This window comes from Megalobrama amblycephala, linkage group LG16 (assembly GCF_018812025.1).
Source record: "Megalobrama amblycephala isolate DHTTF-2021 linkage group LG16, ASM1881202v1, whole genome shotgun sequence".
NCBI lineage: Eukaryota > Metazoa > Chordata > Actinopteri > Cypriniformes > Xenocyprididae > Megalobrama > Megalobrama amblycephala.
In genome coordinates this window covers 5,334,627-5,361,019 of record NC_063059.1, presented here as the reverse complement: position 1 = coordinate 5,361,019, position 26,393 = coordinate 5,334,627, and the positions used below count along the sequence as shown (strand labels likewise).

Sequence of the window (26,393 nt, the reverse complement as noted above, 5' to 3'; positions counted from 1 at the left end):
TTAAAGTTTTAGAAGTGTTTATTTTATTGCGATTTTAAACTTACAGCAAAAGTTTCAGGCACAACACAAAGGAACAAACAACAATTCACTGTAAGGACATCTGCTGCATTTCCACCTGCACAGATTGTCTGTCAGGTATGCGCTATAAATAAATTGTGAATTTACATGACATTTCCTATTGAATGCACAGCGGAAAATAAAGCCGAACAATCAAGCATATAGCAGCAGCCCTTGTACATCCATTTCTGAAAGTGCAAGCTTTCACTTTGTTTAGAGCCACAGTTTCAGCGTAAGCTTTCTTTCAGTCATTGCTAAGCAATGACTGCTTCAGTTCCATTTGATGTTCTCTTAATATTGTTGTTGATTGCTATTACATCTACATCTATTCATTTCTTAATCCAAAACAGCAATAGAAACATTTATGATTTTTTTTTCTTTTCATTATTGTTTTTGAGTCTGTGGAACTGCGTTCATAGTCAGTAAATGGTCTGAGTCAGACTATAACAAAGCTTTGCGACCAAAGTGAAACTGTGGAGAAACAGTGAGAACTTTAAAGATTTCAAGTTGGAGATGCTACACGAAGATTAACTAAAAGTAATCACATATCACTTTAAATATAAGAAACAAGGTTCAAATGTGCCTCTTAACATCAAATATAAGAAACAAAAAAGCTTCATTTACATTTGTTACCTCAACCACATTACATGCAATCCAGCCATATTGTGTTTCCAATATAAGAAGCTGCTAAATATTGACATGGGTGTTTTTTGCTTCATTTTGAACAAAATCTGTGTATTCCATCGTCACATCTTCTGGGCTTTTCTTGTTGTGTGGGCACTCTGGTTGAATGTTGTCGTCCATAGGAGAGTCAACCCTGGGCTTGGGTTTGGAAACTATCTCCTCACAAATGTTGTTGAGTGCCTGGAGAATTATGAACAGAAATGTTAAAGGGTTAGTTCACCCAAAAATGAAAATTCTCTCATTTATTACTTACCCTCATGTTGTTCCACACCCGTAAGACCTTCAATAATCTTTGGAACGTTAAGATATTTTAGTTGAAATCCGATGGCTCCATAAGGCCTCCATAGGGAGCAATGACATTTCCTCTCTCAAGATCCATAAAGGTACTAAAAACATATTTAAATCGGTTCATGTGAGTACAGTGGTTCAATATTAATATTATAAAGCGACGAGAATATTTTTGGTGCGGCAAAAAAAAAAAACGACTTATTTAGTGATGGCCGATTTCAAAACACTGCTTCAGGAAGATTCGGAGCACAAATGAATCAGCGTGTCGAATCTGCTGTTCGGAGCACCAAAGTCACGTGATTTCAGCCGTTGGCAGTTTGACACGCGATCTGAATCATGATTCGATACACTGATTCATTTGTGCTCCGATGCTTCATGTAGCTGTGTTTTGAAATCGGCCATCACTAAATAAGTCGTTATTTTGTTTTTTTTTGGCGCACCAAAAATATTCTCGTCCCTTTATAATATTAATATTGAACCACTGTACTCACATGAACCGATTTAAATATGTTATTAGTACCTTTATGGATCTTGAGAGAGGAAGTGTCATTGCTCCCTATGGAGGCCTCACGGAGTTATCGGATTTCAACTAAAATATCTTAATTTGTGTTCTGAAGATTAACGAAGGTCTTACGGGTGTGGAGCGGCATGAGGGTAAGTAATAAATGACAGAATTTTCATTTTTGGGTGAACTAACCCTTTAAACACTGTTGCAAACAAATGCAAATATAATTGAATTGATTATAAATTGGTTTTAAAGGGTTAGTTCACCCAAAAATGAAAATTCTGTGATCTTTTACTCATCTTAGTGTCGTTCCAAACCCGGAAGGAACATAAAATTAGATCTTATTAATAAAATATGAGCCAGTTTTGTTCCATTGACAGTCTACGCAGCTATGCACTTTGACACTTCAAGAAGTTCATAAAGAGATCAGCAGTTTAGTCTAAAATCTCTGAAGAGACATAATCGCTTTATTTGATGAACAGATTCAATTTAGGCTTTTATTCACATATAAGTATTGATCAGCAAACATAAACAGAAGCTCAACCGAACCTGATTGACGCACGAGAACAAACCTCTTGCGGAAGCTCAAACGTGTTGTGTAACACACACAAGAATTAACATGCTTGAGCATCCATTTACCACAACTGATGTGTGAGTTGATGAATGTTTATCCAGTGAATAAAAGCCTAAATTCAGTCTGTTCATCATATAAAGCCATTGAGTCTCTTCAGAAAATTTGGACTAAACCGCTCAATTCATATGGATTAGTTTTACAATCTCTTTATGAACTTTTTGAAGTGTCAAAATGGTAGTCGTGTAGCTGTCAATGGAGGGACAGAAATCTCTCCGATTTTATTAAAATGATCTTCATTTGTTTTCCGGAGATGAATGAAAGTCTTCCGGGTTTGGAAGGACATAAGGGTGAGTAATTAATAACACAATTCTGTGAAACTAACCCTTTATTAACATGCTCACTAATTTCGTAACAAGCTCACGATGACTTTTGTAGTCTTGGATTCTAAATTAGATTTAAAAAATAATAAATAAATGTAAATGTAAAACTAAAGTGAGAAACTCCTGATGATACACTTTAGTAAAAAAGACTATTAAAAAAAACAAACATTTTAATGTTGAGGGATGACAAAGAAAAGATAGCCGACACCACCTCCTGTGGCTGTACACAGAATTCAATACTTATTACATATAACGTTATTCTTAGATCTGTCTCCCCCAATGAAAAGCTTTCACGATGCTTTTAGTCTTTTCTCACCTGTAATTTATCCTGGATCTGAGTGCTGTGTATGGCAGGTTCCTGATCAGGTGTGCGTTTATCCTGAGAATCCTGAATGACTGTCATCCACACTTGAGTATCTTCAACACACACTCTGACCTTGTCCATGTCTATGGCGTCAATATGACAGTAACTGTCACTCTGGGAGACAAAGTTTGCGATATATTAAAATGCACTTACAGTACATTTGATAACAATGTAACAATGATAACATGACTGATGATAACAAGGAACACTCTTATTGGGGGGTCTCTCAATTTGCTAGCCCACACTCCTCCAAAAAAAAAACGGATACTGCTGTTGGATTACAGATCTCCGATGGGGATAATTTCTTCATTGATGAAAAACTCAATGGTCTCTTCCTCCCAGTCATCGATGTTACAGTAAACTCTCCAGAGTTGGAAAGCTTTTCTAATATTAATGCAGGTCCTTAAAGGTCTTGCCTGATCATAACCCTTTTTTTCCAGTGATAATCCTCTGAGCTTTTCTCTTTTGTAATGTCTCTCAGCCATCTCTCTTTCTACAGTCTTTCTTCAAATCTCCCTCTTGCTCACTCCTCCCCCTCATTATGAGTGGACACGCCCCCTACTGCTGATTGGCTACAAGTGTGTTGTGGTGCTCGGTCCAATACACTTTCAATAACGTTTCTCAAAAATGTAATTACTGCACCTTTTAAACATTGCATTACTAAAGTATACATTGGTTTTTGATATAGGGATATAATGATTTTAAAATTAAGACATTAAAATTATATATAATTTTGTCTAAATGAATTAAAACATTAAATGCTACAAGTAAATATAGGCATCACAACATCATAATATACAGTAAGAAAAATGGATATTCATTTTGATATTTGCTAAAGATTACATTTAACCCTCTGGTATTCTACATTTAGGAGTTACACTTGTGTTGTTCACGGTGTGTCTATTTTGCATTCTTGATATTTCAGAGTGCCACCTCTTCACTTCTGTGTGCTTTTTTTGCATTGTGGCTGGTTTGTAGATTGTACCACCCAAAAAGTCTTTTTTAATATTTTTCGTATTTACCATTCATTTCCTATGATGTTCATTTCTGACTGTGAACAACACAAGTGTGACTATTTTTTATGACCATTCAGTTTTTTTTCACTATATTTTTTGTAGTCACACACCGAGTTTCTTACCATTTCGATGAAGTAACGATTTTTAAAAATTCACAAAATTTGGGGGTTTTTTTGGTCTAAAATGACCGAACAACACCAGAGGTTTAACAGTGTTTCTAAATATCTTTTTAAATACTGACTGTAAGCATTAGATGATGGCAAAAATAGAGAAAATACGTATATTCAGTTAAATATGATTAAAAAAAAACTCTAATATCGGCCGATAACCGATATGGCACCAATATATTGTGTATCCCAAATGTTTTTATTCAGAAAAGACATTAACATTTTTAAAAAAAGGTTTCTCCTCAGAAAATGTTAGAATTTTTATTGAATGATATAACTGTTATTGTTATTAGGCTATTATTTATTTGTTTGTAGAGATTATGAGATAACTGAGTGTATACACTTAATTGAAATTTTATTATGATTACTTTAAATTGGATTACTCTTGAGTTTGCCATGAATAAGCCTTTGATGCTGATATGGCTTTAAATGAATACACATATTGTGCATCCCTAGTTACTGTCAATAAATTATTTAATTTATTATAGTATTGTGTGAATTATAAGACAACCATTGATGCCTTACTATACTTACAAACTGTCTAGTGTTTCACAAGCTTGTATTTTTCTAGTCCGTTTAGGAACTTAAAAGTATTGCAGCATTTTTTGATATTACTGTCTCCTTGGGATAAATTGCTTTGTTGTTACATTCCTCATTTGTAAGGTGCTTTGGATAAAAGCATCTGCTAAATGAATAAATGTAAAAGCAGACACTATTTATAGTCAGTCATAAGAGATTAATGACTGAAATCTGACTGCATAACTGCATGGGATCCATTATAATGTATAAAACAATTTAACATAATGTCTCCCTGTGCTGTAATGTGCCTTGCAGAGCATGATTGTTTTAAGTAAGATGTAATATATGGCAAAGGAAATGAGAAAGAAAACTTATTCTTACTCCATTCTTATACTCCTCCACAATAGACATGTAACTCTGTATTTTGGCTGACAGCTCCTCAAACATTTTGGGTCTCCGTATGGACTCCTGGTATCTGTTTTGCACAGGCAAACCCAGTTTCTGTTGAATAAAACAAAAGGCTTTAATACATCACTGTTTGTAATGCTTTTGAATGCTTCATGAATGCTTTTGTTTGGTTTGCAGTACACAGCAACCAATTAGAGTTCTTCCCAAAGTGCATCAGAGGGGTTTTGAAAGCTACACAAATGACTCTCCCAGCCTTTAAATGAAGCACATGCCATCGCGAACGCCGTGAGCTGTCAAGACAGCGCAAGTCAATTAAAACACAAAACTGCCGTCACATATTGAACAAAGCTTAACGTTAAACCTACTGCAGTGTACGAGTCCGGCTATCTCTGAGAGAACACAAAATCAATTTGTCATGCCACACAAAGGCTAACCCTATGATCAAATGTGTTTGTTCATCAAAAAGGACAAACGACTCACATGTATTTCTGCCAGCTTGTTAATGTACGTCTGCTTATCTTGGTCTGCTCCCTCATCATAGAGCCAGTTCTCAGTGCCATTTAAAAGCGCAGAGAATGTCTGATGGTCCTGGAGAAAAGCAAAAACAAGCATTTTGTTTAGCAATATTTTATGCTGCATTTAGATTTGTGGTCCATTCAACTGCAATTCACCAATGAGCTCATATGAACTACCAACTAATCTGAATGAATGGCCTTTAGAGATTCAGTAATCAGGAACAGGCTTCTGAAACATGAAAACATTAAACAAGTGCTATGAATAAATCACAATCTGTTGATAATAGTTCCTGTGAGCTAAATAGATTACATGACACCCTACAGGTAATGGCGTGTTATCTGGGAAAAGCTGCACAGAAGATACATTACTTGAGCATTTAGAAACGTCTGAAAGGGGCCCTCCAGGTTGTGTCTGTAGTAATAGACATTCTCCTCGACTGCATTTTTAGCATTGTTACGCTCTTTCTCCTGGCAGTCTTGCTGTATCATTTTGCTCTGTTAAGGGGAAAAAAAAAAAAAGCAAGAACCAGATGATGAAAATGACTGATGGATTTTTGAATAGTTCTGATATTCAAAACTCTATCAGAATGTCTTTATTCATGTTTATAGCTTCATACATTGTCAAGATACCAAAATTACAAGGCTAACAAAATATCACTGCTTTTGAATCATCTTTTGAGCTTTACTGAATCAATCTCATACAGACAGCTTTCATCACATACATGTACAGTGGGGTCTAGAGAAAATGTCTTTGTTTTGAATTTCTTTAATTTAATACAGCGTATATAATTATGAATTTATTATTAGCATTACAACTGGACTGAAAATTTCAATTAAAGTTTTACAAGATGTAATATAAGTCTAAGGTGTCCCCTGAATGTGTCTGTGAAGTTGCAGCTCAAAATACCCCATAGATTTTTTTTAATTAATTTTTTTAACTGCCTATTTTGAGGCATAATTAGAAATGCGCCGATTCATGTTGCGGACCCCTTTAAATCACGTGCTCTCCGCCCCCTCCGAGCTCTCGACTCTATCACTGCATAAACAAAGTTCACACAGCTAATATAACCCTCAAAATGGATCTTTACAAAGTGTTCGTCATGCAGCATGTCTAATCGCGTAAGTATTGTATTTATTTGGATGTTTTCATTTGATTCTGAATGGGTTTGAGGCTATGCTCCATGGCTAACGGCTAATGCTACACTGTTGGAGAGATTTATAAAGAATGAAGTTGTGTTTATGAATTGTACAGACTGCAAGTGTTTAAAAATGAAAATAGCGACGGCTCTCTTGTCTCAGTGAATACAGTAAGAAACGATGGTAACTTTAACCACATTTAACAGTACATTAGCAACATGCTAAGGAAACATTTAGAAAGACAATTTACAAATATCACTAAAAATATCATGTAATCATGGATCATGTCAGTTATTATTGCTCCATCTGCCATTTTTCACTATTGTTCTTGCTTGCTTACCTAGTCTGATGATTCAGCTGTGCAGATCCAGACGTTAATACTGGCTGCCCTTGTGTAATGCCTCGATCATGGGCTGGCATATGCAAATATTGGGGGCGTACATATTAATGATCCCGACTGTTACGTAACAGTCGATGTTATGTTGAGATTCGCCTGTTCTTCTGAGGTCTTTTAAACAAATGAGATTTATATAAGAAGGAGGAAACAACGGAGTTTGAGACTCACTGTATGTCATTTCCATGTACTGAACTCTTGTTATTCAACTATGCCGAGGTAAATTCAATTTTCAATTCGATGGCACCTTTAAAATGAATTTCAGAATTGCTTAGTATTTAGTATGTTCCTCTTTTCAAAGGAGATCACACAATCTATACTAACGATAAAAAACTAACACATTACATTAATTAAAAGTGACAGTAAATACATTTTTAATGTTACAAAATATTTCTTTCTTCTTTCTGTTTTCAACATCCATTGTATTTGATCAAATAAATAAAGCCTTGGAGAGATTTTGGCTACACTTTATTGTAAGATCTTTGTTAGTTATAAATTTAAGTACTAAGTAATTAATTACTCACCCTCATGTCATTCCAAACCTGCAAGACCTTCATTTATCTTTGGAACACAAATTAATATATTTTTGATGAAATCCAAATTTTTATCTCCCATAGAAAGCAACAAAATTACCACATTCAAGGTCCAGAGAAGTAGTAAAGACATGGTAGTCAACGTGACTTTTCAACCTTAATGTTATGAAGCTCAGTATTGGCCGGCTCCCGCGTCAGCATCACAAGCAGTCATGGTGCTCATGTGAATACAGCCTCGGCCAATACTGAGCCGGCGTTCAGACATAAACATGGAAGCTCTGCAATGCGTTCGCTGGGGCAACTGCGTAACAGACTGACAGGGAAAAGGAAAAATTGTTAAATAAAGTCGTTGTTTTTGTTTTGTTTTTGTGCACAAAAAGTATTCTTGCCTCTTCATAACATTACGGTTGAACCACTGTAGTCACGTTGACTATTTTATCGATGTCTTTAGTACTTTTCTGGATGATGAATGTGATAATTTCATTGCTTTGTATGGGAGATAAAAAAAAAAACTCTTGGATTTTATCAAAAATATCTTAATTTGTGTTACGGAGATGAATGAAGGTCTTGCGGGTTTGGAACAACATGAGGGGGAGTAATTAATGACAGATATTTAATTTTTGGGTGAACTAACCCTTTAAGTAACTACATGCACTTATTATTACTTAGTACTTACCAGGGTTAGGATTAAGGTTTGATTTGGTGTAAGGTTAGTTGCATGTAATCATGCATAATTTATAGTAAATACTATAGTAACTGCATGTAACATATGTAACAATGACACTGTAAAATGAAGTGTTACAGAGATTTCTTTCAAAAACAAACTTTTTTAAAGGGATAGTTCACCCAAAAATGAAAATTTTATGTTTATCTGCTTACCCCCAGCGCATCCAAGATGTAGGTGACTTTGTTTCTTCAGCAGAACACAAATGATGATTTTTAACTCCAACCGTTGCCGTCTGTCAGTCAAATAATGCTAGTGGATGGGAACTTCTACTATAAGAGTAAATAAAACTTGCATAGACAAGTCCAAATTAAACCCTGCGGCTCGTGACGACACATGGATGTCCTAAGACACGAAACGATCGGTTTGTGTGAGAAACCGAACAGTATTTATATAATTTTTTTAACTCTAATACACCACTATGTCCAACCACATGCAGCACTCGTTAGTAAGGTCTGATCACGCTCTGACAACGGCAGTGATGTCTCGATCTTATTGAAGTATATGCGCGAGACATCACTGCCGTTGTCAGAGCGCGATCAGGCCTCACTAAGCGAGTCCTGAATGCAGTTGGACATAGTGGTGTATTAGAGTTAAAAAATGATATAAATACTGTTCGGTTTATCGCACAAACCGATCGTCTCGTGTCTTAGGACATCCATGTGTCGTCACGAGCCGCAGGGTTTAATTTGGATTTGTCTATGCAAGTTTTATTTACTCTTGTAGTAGAAGTTCCCATCCACTCGCATTATTTGACTGACAGACATCAACGGTTGGAGTTAAAAATCATCATTTGTGTTCTACTGAAGAAACAAAGTCACCTACATCTTGGATGCGCTGGGGGTAAGCAGATAAACATCAAATTTTCATTTTTGGGTGAACTATCCCTTTAAATCGATCTCAAGCTTTTGAATATCAGTGTATTTTTTTTCTTCTTCGATTTTCGACCTAGAAATAGTACTGAATCTTAAATATTTCTTGCTCATTTTATGTCCTAAAATGACTTATGCTATAAATGTTTCAACATCCTAAACTTTATTATGGCATGAAGCAGGGCGGACAGGGCCGAGGACGGTGGAGCAAAAGTTACTGAGTGACACCTGTGCCACACACTGGTCTCGAGTCCAACGGATGAGCTCCGCAAGGATAAAAAGGAGGAATGATGACAGTGGAAGATGAGAAAGGACCAGGCCTGGGACTTTACTTTAATGTTTAGGATATATTTAGTTATGTTTACATGTGGCAATCTTCCATGAGGGGCTCTCGCTTACTTTCATTTGGTTGTTTGTCTATTTTGTTATTAAAGTTACGTTTGTCGGTTCCCACCTCCTTCCCTTATCAACAAACTTTGATACTTTTAGGTGCATAGGTGCTTTTATACATATGACATTAAACAAACATTTAGTCAACAGTACCTCCTGCTCTATGTAAGTGCTGAGGCGATCATTTGGCAACAGTTGGTTAAATGTCTCCTCAATTGGCAGAACAACATGCTTGACTTTCATCTTGGCTTTTTTAGCATCAGGGGGGTGGTTGTTTACTTCTCCATTCATCTGTGAAGAACAGACAATGTCTATTAGCATAATGGTACCACAGTCAGTCAAACTGACAGAAAATGTACATATTAAGATATTTTCACAAGACATGACATGAATGGCAATTTTTTTTTATATAAACTAGATACACATCAACATGTCCATTTGATATGCAAATACATTATAAAGCTAAATGTAGTGGCCAAGCAGTAAGTGAGAGATGTAGCTCACTTACGCTCAGTGCATCTCTTTGATTCTGCTCTTTTTCCATGGGGGGACACTGTGGTGTTGGCAGGTTTTCTTTGTCTACCAAGAGCTGAATATTAGGCTCCAGTATCTTGTCCTAGAAATCACAGTACCAGGGAGCTGATAGTTATATTTCTACACAACAATGTTACTGCATCACAGGGAGCCAATCTCTCACTGTCACCCTCATAGAAACCCAATCAGTCAATGTTATTTATCATATAAATCATAACTATGAGAACCACATATGTTAGCTAAGCTATTGTAAACTCATTTTTTTTTTATTTATTTTTTTATTCCCACCTCCACCACTGTGTGTGTGTGTGTGTGTGTGTGTGTGTGTGTGTTTATTTCATCACTAAAAGCTTGAGCTGTTCAGTAATGATGTTAATTTGTAGACAATCTTAAAAGGCTATTTTGCTTGGGTTCCCTCTGGAATTTCTATTTTCAATTTTTAAGTAAATTAAAGTACATGGTTACATTACTTGAGACTTTCCTGGTTTGCTACATAAACACAACCAGGGGGCCAAGATGACTTAAAATGATTCAAAATAAGAACAAAACAAAGCATGAAAATAAGCTAAAACAACTAAAAATTAATATATTTCTTATCATTTGGTTATTTTTTTTTTATAACAAACATGCACCTTTTTAGTTATATTTGTCATGCTCTAAAATATTTAAATCAGGTAGAAAGTTGTGAGTGAGGAGGGGCCTTCAAATATTGTTGTGGACAATGGGGGGCCTTGAAGTCAAAAAAGTTGTCTAACTAGCATACAACAGCTCCAAATTCATTATAGTCCTTTTATAGCAGTCTTTATATAAGGTATGATTGTGTGTAAAACTACACTCTATTGACTCTTTTTCTTGATATTTACTTGACACGTACAACCATTTTTACGTTTAAAAAACAAAAAAAATATTTTATAGACATCCTCTTGTTAATGATTGATAACATCTGAGAAAGAAAAATATCTGTAACAAAAACATGGTTTATGCATGTGTATAAAAAACTATGCACTATTGACTGTTTTTTTTTTGACATTAACTTTTTATCATTAACAATTTTACATTAAAACAAATCAAAAGAATATAATTTTGTTTAATAAAAAGTTCTAATTTTATAACATCTTGTTAAAGGGATAGTTCACTCTAAAATGAAAATTAAGTCATCATTTATTCACCTTGATATATGCCTTTCTGTCTTTTTTAGACCACAAAAAGAGAGAAAAAAAAAAAAAAAGTCCTCAATAGTGGCCAGCATCAAGCTTTAAAAAAAAAAAAAAAAAAAAGTATCACAGAATGCTCCCATGTGACATGTGTCATATATTCCAAGTGTATACAATAGGGTTTGGTAAAAACCAAAACCAAAATGTAATGAATTAAGCGGCATAAGGCATTAGAACAACACCAGGGTGAGTAAATGATGTCTCAATTTTCATATTAAGGTGAACTAACCCTTTAATATTTGAACTGATTTGATACTTTATTGATCCTTTACAGGAAATTACATTTGTCAAGACACAAAAAGACAGCACCACACATAACAAGCAAATAATTTCCAACATCTGAGAAAAAAAAAAATATCAATAAGAAAAGATGGCAAGAATTATATGGCAAATGAATTAGCTTTAGCTGTTAATACGCCGATGGTTATGGAACACAAGCCCAATGTGGTACCCACCTCTATTTCAATATCATCAGAGCCGCCATGACTGTAAATCTCATTTATTTCTGTGGTTTCAGATTTGTCTGAGCTGACCCTCAGGACCATAGTAGCTGAGCTCACACTGACTATACCACTGCTGTTTACTGCAACTTTGACTTTCACCTTTGCCTTTTCTCCATTCTCCTGAGGTCGAATGTTCTGCACTTTATATTCACCTGTGGAGGCATTGCACACATGCATAGCATTAATTCGCATTCAAAATATGACTTCAGCTTCATCTGTATGCTGTTATATAAACACTATCATGGCCTGAAGGAAAACCCCTTGATTCTCACCAATCTTTGCCTCAGGAAAGGGCAGTGATGTCAGATCCGAATAAAAAGATTCCAGAATGAAAGGCTTGTTCCTGTAAAATGTAATCATTTTGGCTGATGGACAAGGATGATTCCTGCCAAATATCTCATGACAACTGGAAGGTAAGGACAAATAATGCAAGGTTAATATGTGAGATGCACAGTACAGCCTGTGCAAGCACATGTGTAGTGTTATGCTAATTAAAATGAAAACAGCAGCATGTTTCCCCATGCTTGGGTCTGATATAAAGTGAGGTAGCTAACTGAGAGGCTTACGATTTGCCTTCATCTGCTTCACTGGTCCAGGAAAGAGAAACCGGGAATGGGATTACATCTGTGATGGAGAAGTCTCGCACTCTGAATGCAGGAGAGAGTATGGCGCACTATGGAAAAACCATTATACGACAGATTAACTTTTCATTCCATCAATATCATTTTATTTTTGTGTAGATTCACACTGTTTTCAAATTCTGTATGAAATATACAGTACTGTGCAACATGCCTCAAAACACACTACCATTCAAAAGTTTAGGATCAGTAAGATTTTTTTTTTTTTTTTTTGAAAGAAAAAAATTATTTAACTAAATCTTTCTATTTTAAATAAATGCTGTTTTGAACTTTCTATTAACCAAAGAATCCTTAAAAAAAGGGAAAAAAAAGAAAAGAATCACGGTTGCCATACAAGAAGCCACGCAGCCCTTTACAATGTTGATAATAATAAGAAATGTTTCTTGAAATCAGCATATTACAATAAAGATCTGAAGTGTCATGTGACTGAAGATTCAGCTTTGCCATCACAGGAATAAATTAAATTATATTAAAATAGTAATATTGTGAAGTATTACAATTTTAAATAACTGTTTTTTACAGCAAATTGTGATCAAATAAATGCAACTTTGGTGAGAATAAGAGGGGAAAAAAAATATTACGGCAACAATTATAAAAAAAAAAAAAAAAAAAATCTTTTTTTTCTCCCAGTTTTATTTGCTTGTCATTGGTCAATCAATAAAATAGCCCTGCCCCAAATCCATGCCATTGCAAGAGTCGATTTTGCCATTTAGTGTTGGTAGGGATACTTAAGCAGCAATTTTGCAGGACAATTGACATACAAATGACTTTTTTGACATCTCTGCATACTCAACTATATATGCTTCAGCTTTAAATGAACCACATTATGCTATCTGTTATGTATAATAAAACCCACTTACCTGTAATGCACAGCCTCTGGCCACTGCTTCATCTGCATTTAATGTAGTGCTCGCATCCCTCTTGAAGAACTTACTGATCTGAGCCTTTACAGCTGGGATTCGTGTGGCTCCCCCTACAATTTCCACAGAACTGATGTCCTGAAGCCGCACTTGAGCCTGCTCTAGAGCTGCCATCAATGGAACCACGATTCTCTCGATCATGTCAGCACACAACTCCTCAAATTTTGCCCTGTGTGGAAGAGGAAGGCTTCACTTGTTGAGCAGATACGCTGAGTATCTTAAGTAGCCCAATTGCAGTTCTGTGATAACATCATTGGTGCTTTATAGACATGCATTTAAGAGCAAATAAGGGCAATTAAATATGACAGGTGTAGACAGATACCCAATTAAGATGTGAATTTAAGCATGTTACAAAACACAAGCAGGGGACTCTTAAGTTCCACAATTAGGGGGTTGGGAAAACCATACAGTCCCTTAAAACTTGCATCAAATGGCCATTGTTCTATTAGAATACAAGCATGTGTTGACGTACATCACTTGTGCAGATAAGACTGCTCCCAATATAACATGAATCTTAGGCAATAAATATTTTATTATTTATGAAATAATAGCATCTTTATGAATGTACTTTCAGTAGGGGTGCACCAATATGATACCAATAAGCCAATATATATTTTATGCTTTATACTGTATGTTATGCCTGATAACCGATGAACAGCTGATATCAAAAGCGATTCCCTCTTTTGCACCTTGCTTTTAAATCGCTAATTCGAATAAGTTGAGCTTCCATAGGGAATGAACTGAAAACGCTCGCTCTGCTTCGCGCCAGAGACACGCACTGTTATGAATGCTCGTGTGGCCATGCACATTTTACTTTCGCTTTCGAAAGTAAAATTTGGTGCGGCAACTGCTTGAATGGTGGGTTAATTATTATTCTTAAAGGCCCACTGAATTGCCATGGAATGTGCAGCATTATTCAATGTGTTGACGTAATTTCAACTGAAACAGGAAGACAGGGCGGGATATATCGAACAGCTCCGCCCCTTTTTTAAAATAGCCAATAGTGTTTTGTTTATACCACAGCTCGGCAAGAGCCGTTAAACTAGGTAAAACCTCAGTTTCCTTCTAATCTCTGACTCATAATCTCCTTTATATCACTTTAAAATACAGCATTTTGTGCAGAATTCAAATGGGCCTGATACCTTTTGTGGTCTGAGCCGACTCGCGGTCAATGGATATGATCCGCTCTGTGCTTGCGCTGCAGCGGTTCTCGTGACACTAACGCAAAAACGGACTTCATTCACATCAATGGAAAGCATATTTACAATGTCTGAATCCTTCCCTATCCTCTGTTTAGTGCACTATGTGCCATTCACCATATAGAAACTACAAACCTGATTCCAAAAAAGTTGGGACACTGTACAAATTGTGAATAAAAACAGAATGCAATGATGTGGAAGTTTCAAATTTCAATATTTTATTCAGAATACAACATAGATGACATATCAAATGTTTAAACTGAGAAAATGTTAAGGGAAAAATAATTTGATTTTAAATTTCATGGCATCAACACATCTCAAAAAAGTTGGGACAAGGCCATGTTTACCACTGTGTGGCATCCCCTCTTCTTTTTATAACAGTCTGAGGAGACAAGTTGCTCAAGTTTAGGAATAGGAATGTTGTCCCATTCTTGTCTAATACAGGCTTCCAGTTGCTCAACTGTCTTAGGTCTTCTTTGTCACATCTTCCTCTTTATGATGCGCCAAATGTTTTCTATGGGTGAAAGATCTGGACTGCAGGCTGGCCATTTCAGTACCTGGATCCTTCTTCTACGCAGCCATGATGCTGTAATTGATGCAGTATTTGGTCTGGCATTGTCATGTTGGAAAATGCAAGGTCTTCCCTGAAAAAGACGACGTCTGGATGGGAGCATATGTTGTTCTAGAACTTAGATATACCTTTCAGCATTGATGGTGCCTTTCCAGATGTGTAAGCTGCCCATGCCACACGCACTCATGCAACCCCATACCATCAGAGATGCAGGCTTCTGAACTGAGCGCTGATAACTACTTGGGTTGTCCTTGTCCTCTTTAGTCCGGATGACACGGCGTCCCAGTTTTCCGAAAAGAACTTCAAATTTTGATTTGTCTGACCACAGAACAGTTTTCCACTTTGCCACAGTCCATTTTAAATGAGCCTTGGCCCAGAGAAAACGCCTGCGCTTCTGGATCATGTTTAGATATGGCTTCTTTTTTGACCTATAGAGTTTTAGCCGGCAACGGCGAATGGCACGGTGGATTGTGTTCACCGACAATGTTTTCTGGAAGTATTCCTGAGCCCATGTTGTGATTTCCATTACAGTAGCATTCCTGTATGTGATGCAGTGCCGTCTAAGGGCCCGAAGATCACGGGCATCCAGTATGGTTTTCCGGCCTTGACCCTTACGCACAGAGATTGTTCCAGATTCTCTGAATCTTTGGATGATATTATGCACTGTAGATGATGATAACTTCAAACTCTTTGCAGTTTTTCTCTGAGAAACTCCTTTCTGATATTGCTCCACTATTTTTCGCCACAGCATTGGGGGAATTGGTGATCCTCTGCCCATCTTGACTTCTGAGAGACACTGCCACTCTGAGAGGCTCTTTTTATTGTTTCATGTTGCCAGTTGACCTAATAAGTTGCAAATTGGTCCTCCAGCTGTTCCTTATATGTACATTTAACTTTTCCGGCCTCTTATTGCTACCTGTCCCAACTTTTTTGGAATGTGTAGCTCTCATGAAATCCAAAATGAGCCAATATTTGGCACGACATTTCAAAATGTCTCACTTTCAACATTTGATATGTTATTGTGGCGAGGGGGGCGTGGTTCAGCGAGGTCTGCAGCGAGAGAGAGATTTGGGAGACGCACGGTGAGTGAGTAGGTTAAACGTAAATAACGAACACCTGTCTCTTGTTTCAGTAATTGGCGTGGAGAGAGTATAAAACACCAGGAGAAACAGGAGTGTGCGAGAGAGAGAAGGACTGCTGACTGGTGGACGTTACTGATCTTTGAAGTCTCTGCTGGAGTGAAAGTTATTTTGTGACTGTGTTTATGCTTGGTGCCTGTCTGCACAACGTTCTGTTCTGAGAGTGAATTTATTCTAATAAAAGCCACCGTCAGCAGTCAAGCCGACCCTGTCCTCTTCCTTCCCTCACAAGCACCTCGTTACAGTTATCTATATTCTATTGTGAATAAAATATAAGTTTATGAGATTTGTAAATTATTGCACTCCTTTTTTATTCACAATTTGTACAGTGTCCCAACTTTTTTGGAATCAGGTTTGTAGTAAATGTGTGAACAAATGACTGATTTCAGCTGCAGCTTCAGTCTCTGTTGATACTGTAGGAGGGGGCGGGACTTCAGATTCTAGAAAGCATTTGATTGGACAGAAGATCTGATGAGAAGCTGAAGTGCGCGGTGATGTCATGAAAATCCGTGATCCGTTTTAGCCGAAGTGAGAGACTGTAAGTTCTCCTAAATGTGAATTCTGTCATTGTTTTGGAACACACCAGCTTATTCATAACCTTAAGGCTAACATATTTATAATAAAAGGTAAAAAAAAATAATAATAATTTTGATATCAGGGGGACTTTAATGAAAAACACAACTAGAAAAACAACTAATCCTTTGCAGCCTATTTGCACTGGGTTTAAATCCAAAATATTGCCAAAATAGAAGCTTTCATTTTGCTCTGAAACCAAATGTTCCGCCATTCCCTTTTCAGTCAGCTCCTCACTCTTGTGATAAATGAAATCTGACTCCTGCTGCTGCTCTGTGCTGCAACTCTCATTTGGCTCAAGCTGCATTGAGCAGACACATTTTCAGTTTCTGCTTTCAGTTTTTAATTGTAGTGTTTGTTTTCTAACTGAACTAAATTTTTATTACTATAATAAATCAAAACACCGGTGGGGGGGCAGTGCCGCAGTGGGCAAGTGATGTAAGACCGATAACACTGACTATCGCAGCAAGGCTAAAACCAATGAATAGCTGAAACTAAAATTCTATTCTACTTTCTTTAAATAAATTATAATAAAAAAAATGCAGTAAAAAAAACAAGTTTAAAATGCTACAAGTGAATAAGCATCACATTATAATGTACAAAAAAATGAATGTTCATTTTGAACAAGATTGCATATAAAAGTCTTAATAAATTATTAGTGTTTATAAAAATTTTATAAAAATAAAAGTGTGTGTTAGATGACAGCAAAGTAAATCTAAATATAAAATTGAGAAAACTGAGGATACACAATTTAAATATCAATTATCGACCAATAACAATGAAAAAATCATCTCTAATTTCGGACAATAAACTATATGGAACAAATATACTGTGCATCCCTATTTTAAAGGCATAACAGTCCTGAGCTCTAAATGATACTAAACAGTCACGTACCTGTTCATTTTCCCACATACGTCTTTATCATCCATAAAGCACTCAATGTTGAGGGAAATGTCCGTAGAGTTGCTGCTCATCAGTTTCTTGAGTTTCTCACACTCTTGTGTCAGTCGCAACAAAGCTCGAGCCTTGGACTTTACATCCATCTTGTACTTAGACTTAAATTCAGCACAGAAATATTCCACCAGCCTCTGATCAAAGTCTTTCCCTCCCAAATAAGGATCAAAGGTGGTAGACAGCACCTGCAAAGTGAAGAGCATGTACTGATGTGCATGAAAATGTAAAGTTGGTGATCTACACAAGCGTCTTACTTTGACTGAGACTCACCTTAAGTTTGCCTTTGTTGAATGCACAAACAGAGACCTGGAGGGCTGAGTGGCCCATGTCCACAAACACCACAATCTTTGGATTCTCATCACAGCCTGGAAGACCTTCCTTGTATATGCCATAGTTTAAGGCCACTGAAATGATAAATGATACTGTGAACATCACTTTAGACATGCAAAGGCTCTGTTGTTGTGAGTTTCATCAATTCAAAAGATACCTGCGGTGTTGTCATTCATTAGCTTCAGACAGTTCAAGCCAGCGATCTTGGCAGCATCCAGAACAGATCTCCTTTCTGAATCAGTGAAGAATGAGGGGATCTATACGTGACAAAATAATTTGTATGGCCAAAGAAATAACACAAACAAACAAACCATCGGATTGGTGGCTTGCACATTTGTGGTTTACATGCAAATAAATAAAAAAAGGCCTGATTAAAATGTACTGCTGTATAAAAGTGAAGTGAGACCTTTTATTTAAAATATCATGATGACAAGCCTAAAAATGACTATAATACATTATCATTTGGGAGAATTTCTAATGATGCTAAAACCTCTATTTCTGGTACATGCCTCTGGTATCTATTAAATATCAAGAAAATAAATTATTTCTTGCACTATTCACGGCTCCAGTGCAAAAAAAAAACGTACAGAGATGACACACTCCACCACTTTCTTCTGCAGATTTGCCTCTGCAATGTCTTTCAATTTGGTCAGTAACATAGCTGTGATCTGCTCGATGCTGAAATGGTGCTCCTGGTCAAGGTACATGACCTAATCAAGACATTAAAAATCAATATTTTACTCTTTCCTCCAACAATAACCAATGACAACCTGTCTTCACTACTTATAAAATACAGTGTTTACCTTGATTCCAACCTTCCCATCATTTAGTGGTACCAGTTCATATGGTAAACTAGCCTTCTCTGATTGCACAGCATGATCCTGAAACAATCTGCCATGTAGTCTCTTAAAATGAGAGACAGTGCTTGCAGGATTGGTTATCATCTAGAGCAAGTGAAAAAAGACTAATGGTGTTACATCACGCTAGATCACTTTCACTTCATTCATAATCATCAAAGATGAGAACAGGAATGCCCACCTGGTTTCTTGCAGCATTACCAATGGTCCTGTTCTTTGAACTAAATGATACAACAGCTCTAAAAGAAAAAGTTCAGACATATTAAACAACAATTTCAATCCTAAATTGACAGATAATAGAGTAACCCATCAACTTAAAGGTATAGTTCACCCAAAAATTAAAATGATCCCATGATTTACTCACCCTCAAGCCATCCTAGGGATATACGACTACCTTTTTTTCATACAAACACAATCAGAGATATATTTAAAAAATATCCTGGCTCTTCCAAGGTTTATAATGGTTGTGAATGGGGGGCCACGTTTAAAAAAAAAAAAAAAAAATGCATCCATCCATCCATAATCAAAGTAATCGATATGGCTCTAGAGGGTAAATAAAAGCCTTTTGAAGTGAAGAGATGCATTTTTGTAAGAATAATATCCATATTTAAAACTTTATAAATTAAAATAACTAGCTTCCGGTGGACGACCGTACACATACTGCGCAAAACCGGTCACGAATTAGAAGTCTAAAACGAGAAATTTTAAAGAGAAATGTCGAAGGATTTCAATATAAGAGAAGAGGAGCTTGAGTTTGTTGCACAGCCCTATTTGTTTGAACTGTGAGAGGCGTCTAAGATTACAATACTCCTACATCCTGGGAGGACTAAGGATAATAATAATAATAATAAGTTTTATTTATATAGCGCCTTTGTAGGGCTCAAGGATGCTTTACAGGATATTTTTAAATATATATCTGATTGTGTTCGTCTGAAAGAAAAAAGTAATATGCATGGGATAATTTTAATTTTTGGGTGAACTATCCCTTTAAGATGACCTTAATTTTTTTCTCCTGACCAAAAATGACTTTTGATGAATGACTACACTTTTTAATTTTGCCATTTCATCTAAATATCAACATTTGAGAGATTTAGTCAGTTTAAAGTTTACTTGATCTAATTGGTCTCTGGGACAGTTTGATATTGTATTATATTGAATATTAAAGTTTTTTTTATTTGTTAATGATGGATATGTGGACACATGTTTTTAGATTTGTGGAGTAAAAGTTATAGTTTTTACTAAAAATAATAATAATAATAAATAAATAAAATTATCCTTGAGGTAAGATGACCCAAGTGGCATGTTGTTACTAGTGTTATTAATTTTAATAGTGTTATTTCATGGGGTTAAAATTGAGTATTTCCATGAATTAGATGTACATTTCAGACATCTTTGCTTTCATTAAAACCTATAGGTTAGTTGAATGAAATCATTAAATTTGCATTAATAGTGCTGCTATTGTGACATATCTTTAATTAAAATATGCACAATTGATAAGAAAATATTATAATATGCCTGTATATAAGTCAAAGAATAATTGTACCTTTTAGACAAATCTCTTTTACTGGTATTCTGCTTTGTCTGTCATCAGTTATTTAAGTATTATCAGCACAATATAATTTTGAATACAATAGTTTTAGTATTTTACATTACTGACACAAAAAAAAATCTATAAATATTAACAAGAATTATATCAAATTTGTTTTTATTATGTAAAAAAATAAGAAAAGAAAAAAAAAAGGGGGGGGGGGGTCTTCTTATCCAATCTTACTCCCCTTTCAATTTGACATTTTGTGCTATAACAACTTAGACTGGGTAAACCCAGCCTGATCTGCCGGCGATAACAACTAAATTATGTTTAAACTATAAAATGTTTCAATTTATTTCCTATTGGCTGACGCATCATCATCCTGCACATGTTAAACTTATATCTAAATATGTTACAATTTAAAAGTAAATCCATATTATTCCTAAGAAGGCATCTTTCCCCATGTTCAGGGATGCAAACAGGTAAGGGGAAAAATAGGTGAGAACATTGCATGGGGTGGGGCACTTTTTTAAGTTATTTGCTTTACATGCTCATTTGTAGTTGTTTTTCATTACCCTATATACTGTTTGCCACATTCAGACCTCAAATACATAAAATTATTATAGACATAGTAATTTTAAAGTAAAGAATAAAGGAAACACTGTACAGTACTTACTGAAACAACCAGTTCTTTATTTACCCTGGTAAGTTCACAAGTACCCAAGTGCCCCCTTTCTCATTGGATCTATGCAAATCCCATTGGTGACCTATTTTGATCTCAAAAAGGTGAGTTCTCACTGAAAGGTGAGGAGTTTGCATCTATGCATGTTATGTACAGGTTTCTGATGTTTTTGAAGGTATATGACAGGTGTGTGATATGAGAAACCATGCAATGAGTTCTGTTATTTATAAAAGGCAACAAGTAAAGATTAACAGCTTATCAATTATTAGACATAGGTCCAAAAGTATGACTTATGCTTGACTATAACCTTTTCAGCCTGGTTGGATACCTAATGTAGAGTATGTCAACATTCATCTGATACACTGAAGATTCATACAATGCAATATCTATGTATTTTTATTAATTTAGCAAGCACAGCGTCCACTTACGGCGTGCATCTGTCTGAAAATTCATTGGATACGGTCTCGATGCCCCCGCTTTTGACCACAGCAATACAGCAATTTTGAAATCCCACATCAAAGCCCACGACAGCCATCCCGGATGCTCCTCAGTAGCCTACGCGAGCGGTGTGTTAGGATCAGATAAACAAACAAACAAACCCGCCTGTGCTTGTCAGTCCAGTCAATGTTGGCAATCCAGAGCGCGCACACTATTTTAGTACGCGCGACCCATTTATATATCTCTTTTCGGCGAACTTTCCAGAAACTTCCAAACCCAGCAGCGGCGGTGGTTCAGTGCGCGCAGTGTGATTGCGTTGACATTTCCAGAGCTTTCGGCGCAGACTACTGAGCTCGGAGCGTCCGAGGGGTTGCTGTGGCAACCGAATGAGAGTATGATGCGATACAGCGATAAATAGCACATATCTAATGATTTCTAGTCGTTTTTAAATGTCACCGAGCGGTTTATTATTGGTTCGGGGGAGGGACAAATGTTTACTCATGCGTTTTAAATCGACAATTTCCTATGTAATTTGTCAGTTTGTTTGCATAAATCTAATGATTTCTTGTTATTTTAAGTGCGTCGATAGGTTCGGCGATATTAAATTCTATATCATAACATTATGTCATTTCGCATATTACGCGAATAATACTGCATAAATGTTAGTGTGTGTGATAGTCGTGACAGTTTGTCGTATTAATATGTTTTAACATATGTCCAGCTGTTAAAACGCACCGAAAGGTTATAAAACAATAGTCGACGAAGCTGAATCCAGCTATTCGTGTGTTACTTTAGAGAGTTTAGGTGATTTTATAACTGAGGCCAAAGTGGTCGTTCACCTGTTATTATTTACCATCTTTCAATGAACGTGAATGAAGCTCTGCCGTTTCAAAGAATCAAATGAAACCATGTTTTGAACAACATGAGTAGGCTAAATGATGACGGTTTCGTTGTGTTGTCAGTTAACGTTACATTTGGCAATTATCATTTTTTAACCAACTACCCCTTTAATAAACATTTTAACCGCACTTATGTTAGTGACTAGCACTGCCCCTTTTGTCGTAGTTAGCGATGTGACCACGAGAGGGCGCAGCCGAGACGCGCTTTCAACAGGAAATGTCCTCGCAAAACAAAGCTGGGTAATGATCGGCACGCACAGTAGTGAGTGTTGGATACAAGCTCAGTGCAAACATTCTGCTACAGCACAATTACAGCGAGCTGTCTGCGTGCGCTATCCGCGCTTCTTCTTACTATGATTCCCATAAACTCTCAATACGGATACAGTGTTGCCCGGTATTTCTTGCTTTTATCGCTTGGTAAGTATTTCTCTACTCATATACCAAAATGAAGTTTTTCAGCACGAGACTCTTAGATTTATTCCTGTTGCTGTATGTTTGGTTTATTGAGAAAAGGCAGCAGTCTAAAAGGATTTTACTTCTTTTATGGAAAAGCATATGCTGAGTATAAACAGTTGTTACTAGATGTAAGGATATTAAACTATTTCAAATAAGATGCCACAAATGACACTTCCTTAATTTTGTTTGTAACAGCTTCGTCAAGTTCAGAGGAAGGCTTGAGATGTTTTAAATTGATCTTTACAACTCCTATTTGACATTTGTATGAATTCAACACCAACATATTTGAAGCATACATGCTTTTACAAACTTATCTGTCTTGTAGACTGAATGAATGGCTGAGCTGCCTACCTAGGCAACATTTTGGGCATCATAGGTGTGATTGGCTGTTTCAGAACCTAGTGAGCTGCTTGTCTAGACAGAATTTTTGAGCATTGTAGGTTTCATTGAATGTCTCTCGAAAACCTAATGAGCTGCCAAGCTTGACTACATTTTTTGGGCATCATAGGTGTGATATTCTGTCTGAAAACCTAGTGCGTTGCTTGTCTTGACATAATTTTTGGGCAACATGAGTGTAATTTACTGTGCGTAAGCAGCTTCAAGCAGAGTATTTGGTCGTCACTGTTAATAATTCATTGAACAGACTGATGTGCAGTAGTCTGAACCACAAGAGTTTGGAGTAGATGTGTGCAAATATACTTCTGGGTTAACTGAAACCTTCTTCTTTCCCCCTTCCTTGAGGTCAATGGCCAGCAAATGAGTAATGTTACACATTTCGTACAGAGCACCAATGCAGATACAGCCATTTTAATATATTCATCAATGCCCATAAAGACAGTTTAATATGGACATATGTGGATATTGTGGCCATAAATCAAGCGTACAACCACCCGATTGCATGAATTGTGTGTTTCCGATGCCGGTCACGTAAATGCAATTCAGGTTGTTGGATTGAGCATGTCATCCAATTGTATTGTATAGAGCTTGTGGATCATAATGTGTCTAACACCTGAACCACAGGCAAATGTGTGCTGTGCCTGATGAGAAATATTATCATTGCTCCTTATTTTGTCTCGGTTTCATCAATGAGGCATAATTTGCTACTTCGCAAAGTGCCTCAATATTTGCTGAGAAAAGAAATCTATTGAGGGCTTCTTTTAAATTCAGGAAGTTGGCTATGCTTAAAGGTGTCGCATAACTGTTCATGGAACTATTGATGTGCACAGAAGATATAACTCCTCGCTGTTCAAGAATGAGACTTGAGGTTGCTAATATCTCGAGGAACTGACCTAGTTTTAGTACTAGCACCTGCAGAGTTCAGCAGTTAGGATGACCTGCTGCTCAGGGGGCATTTGAGAGAGTTTCAGGTCAGTTCACAGAACCGTCACTGCTATTTTGGGCTGGTGCTGCATTATCACTACATCTTGCATTTTCCAATCTTGCACATGTTTTTATGTCTTGGTTAACTGTGATGCTTTGAATTCGGCTTATTTAAACATGTCACATCAGTTTAGCTGACTAACAAGCGGTTTTGTGAAAATTGCAGCAATTATTATGATAGTCTTGAAAAGCATCATTAAGAAACCCATCAGGTTTCTTAATTTAAAGGAAAAAAAGATCACTGTAAAAATGATGGGAAAAGGAAAAAATATATATTTTTTTATATAAATATAGAATAAAAAAAGTAATTATTTCAAATTAAAACCTAGTATTTTTGTAACAAAAATGTAAAATTTAAAAGAAACACTATCTGTGTAATATTTTTTGAAAAAAAAAAAAAGAAAGAAGAAAAAAAAAATGTACAAAAAAAATTGATAAATTTTTTTTTCTGCCAAATGAAAACATTGCAAGTGCAGATCTGAACTGCTGTCAGAACCAGGCCCAAATGGGATGGTGGTGGGAAAAAGTACTGTTTAGCCCTCAAGGGTTAGTTCACCCAAAAAATGAAAATTCTGTCATTAATTACTCACCCTCCTGTGTTCCCCACCTGTAAGACCTTCATTCATCTTCGGAACACAAATTAAGATATGTTTGATAAAATGCAGGCTCAGTGAGGCCTGCATTGACAGCAATGGTACTTCCTCTCTCAAGATTCATAAAGATCCATAATTAACACTTTCATTTGCCCAGAAAGCTACTAAAGACATATTTAAATGTGCCCAAGAATGCTTTTTCACAAGATGTAATATAAGTCTAAGGTGTCTCCTGAATGTGTCTGTGAAGTTTCAGCTCAAAATACCCCATAGATTTTTTTTAATAAATTTTTTTAACTGCCTATTTTGGGGCATCATTAACAATGCACTGATTTACACTCGGCGCCGCCCCCTTAAATCGCCTGCTCCCTGCCACATGAGCTGTCGACTATATTACAGCGCATTTACAAAGTTCACACAGCTAATATAACCCTCAAATGGATCTTTACAAGATGTTCGTCATGCATGCTGTATGCATGCTTCGAATTATGTGAGTAAAGTATTTATTTGGATGTTAAAGTTTTATTCTGAGTGAATTTGAGGCTGTCCTCCGTGGCTAACGGCTAATGCTACACTGTTGGAAGAGATTTATAAAGAATGAAGTTGTGTTTATGCATTATACAGACTGCAAGTGTTTAAAAAATGAAAATAGCGACGGCTCTTGTCTCCGTGAATACAGTAAGAAACGATGGTAACTTTAACCTCATTTAACAGTACATTAGCAACATGCTAACGAAACATTTAGAAAGACAATTTACAAATATCACTAAAAATATCATGCTATAATGGATCATGTCAGTTATTATTACTCCATCTGCCATTTTCGCTGTTGTTCTTGCTTACCTAGTCTGATGATTCGGCTGTGTGCAGATCCAGACGTTAACTGGCTGCCCTTGTGTAATGCCTTTCATAATGTTGGGAACATGGGCTGGCATTATGCAAATATTGGGGCGTACACCCCGACTGTTACGTAACAGTCGGTGTTATGTTGAGATTCGCCTGTTCTTCGGAGATCGTTTAAACAAATGAGATTTATATAAGAAGGAGGAAACAATGGAGTTTGAGACTCACTGTATGTCATTTCCATGTACTGAACTCTTGTTATTTAACTCTGCCAAGATAAATTCAATTTTTGAATCTAGGGCACCTTTAAAACAGTTCATGTGACTACAGTGGTTCAACCTTAATGTTATTATGAAGCGACGAGAATACTTTTTGTGCGCCAAAAAAACTAAACAACTTTATTCATCAATATCTAGTGATGGGCGATTTCAAAACACTGCTTCATGAAGCTTCGAAGCTTTACGAAACTTTTATTTCAAATCTCTATTTCAAATGGTTCTGAGCATGTATCAAATTGCCAGAGTCACGCCCACCGGAGGTGAACCACTGAAATGTCGAAACACTTATGATACATGAGTAACAAAGGCTCATTTACTGAAATCACGTGACACTGGC

General features: G+C 36.3%; 2 protein-coding genes across 3 annotated transcripts in view; one reads left to right on the top strand and one right to left on the bottom strand.

Annotated features, from left to right (window-relative positions):
• On the bottom strand, window positions 1-21,924 carry hsph1 (heat shock 105/110 protein 1). Of its 2 annotated transcripts, none has more exons than XM_048161835.1 (18): window positions 21,598-21,924; window positions 19,141-19,198; window positions 18,906-19,046; window positions 18,690-18,812; window positions 18,260-18,359; window positions 18,043-18,176; window positions 17,713-17,957; window positions 13,277-13,505; window positions 12,345-12,451; window positions 12,051-12,184; window positions 11,731-11,930; window positions 10,036-10,143; window positions 9,681-9,818; window positions 5,847-5,972; window positions 5,443-5,550; window positions 4,936-5,055; window positions 2,805-2,966; window positions 1-921 (listed from the first exon to the last, which is right to left on the bottom strand). In XM_048161835.1, the coding sequence occupies exons 1-18, from the start codon at window positions 21,702-21,704 to the stop codon at window positions 745-747; spliced, it is 2,517 nt and encodes an 838-aa protein (XP_048017792.1). In that variant the 5' UTR covers window positions 21,705-21,924; the 3' UTR covers window positions 1-744. The 2 variants fall into 2 exon arrangements, with proteins under 2 accessions (XP_048017792.1, XP_048017793.1); XM_048161836.1 differs by having other exon boundaries at window positions 21,769-21,924.
• A 567-nt stretch (window positions 21,925-22,491) lies between these two features.
• b3glcta (beta 3-glucosyltransferase a) overlaps window positions 22,492-26,393 on the top strand; it is a 112,989-nt gene continuing 109,087 nt past the window's right edge. Inside the window, exon 1 of the mRNA XM_048161837.1 lies at window positions 22,492-22,923. Within this exon, the coding sequence (XP_048017794.1) occupies window positions 22,860-22,923 (64 nt within the window). The 5' untranslated portion in view covers window positions 22,492-22,859. The remainder of the gene's footprint in view (window positions 22,924-26,393) is intronic.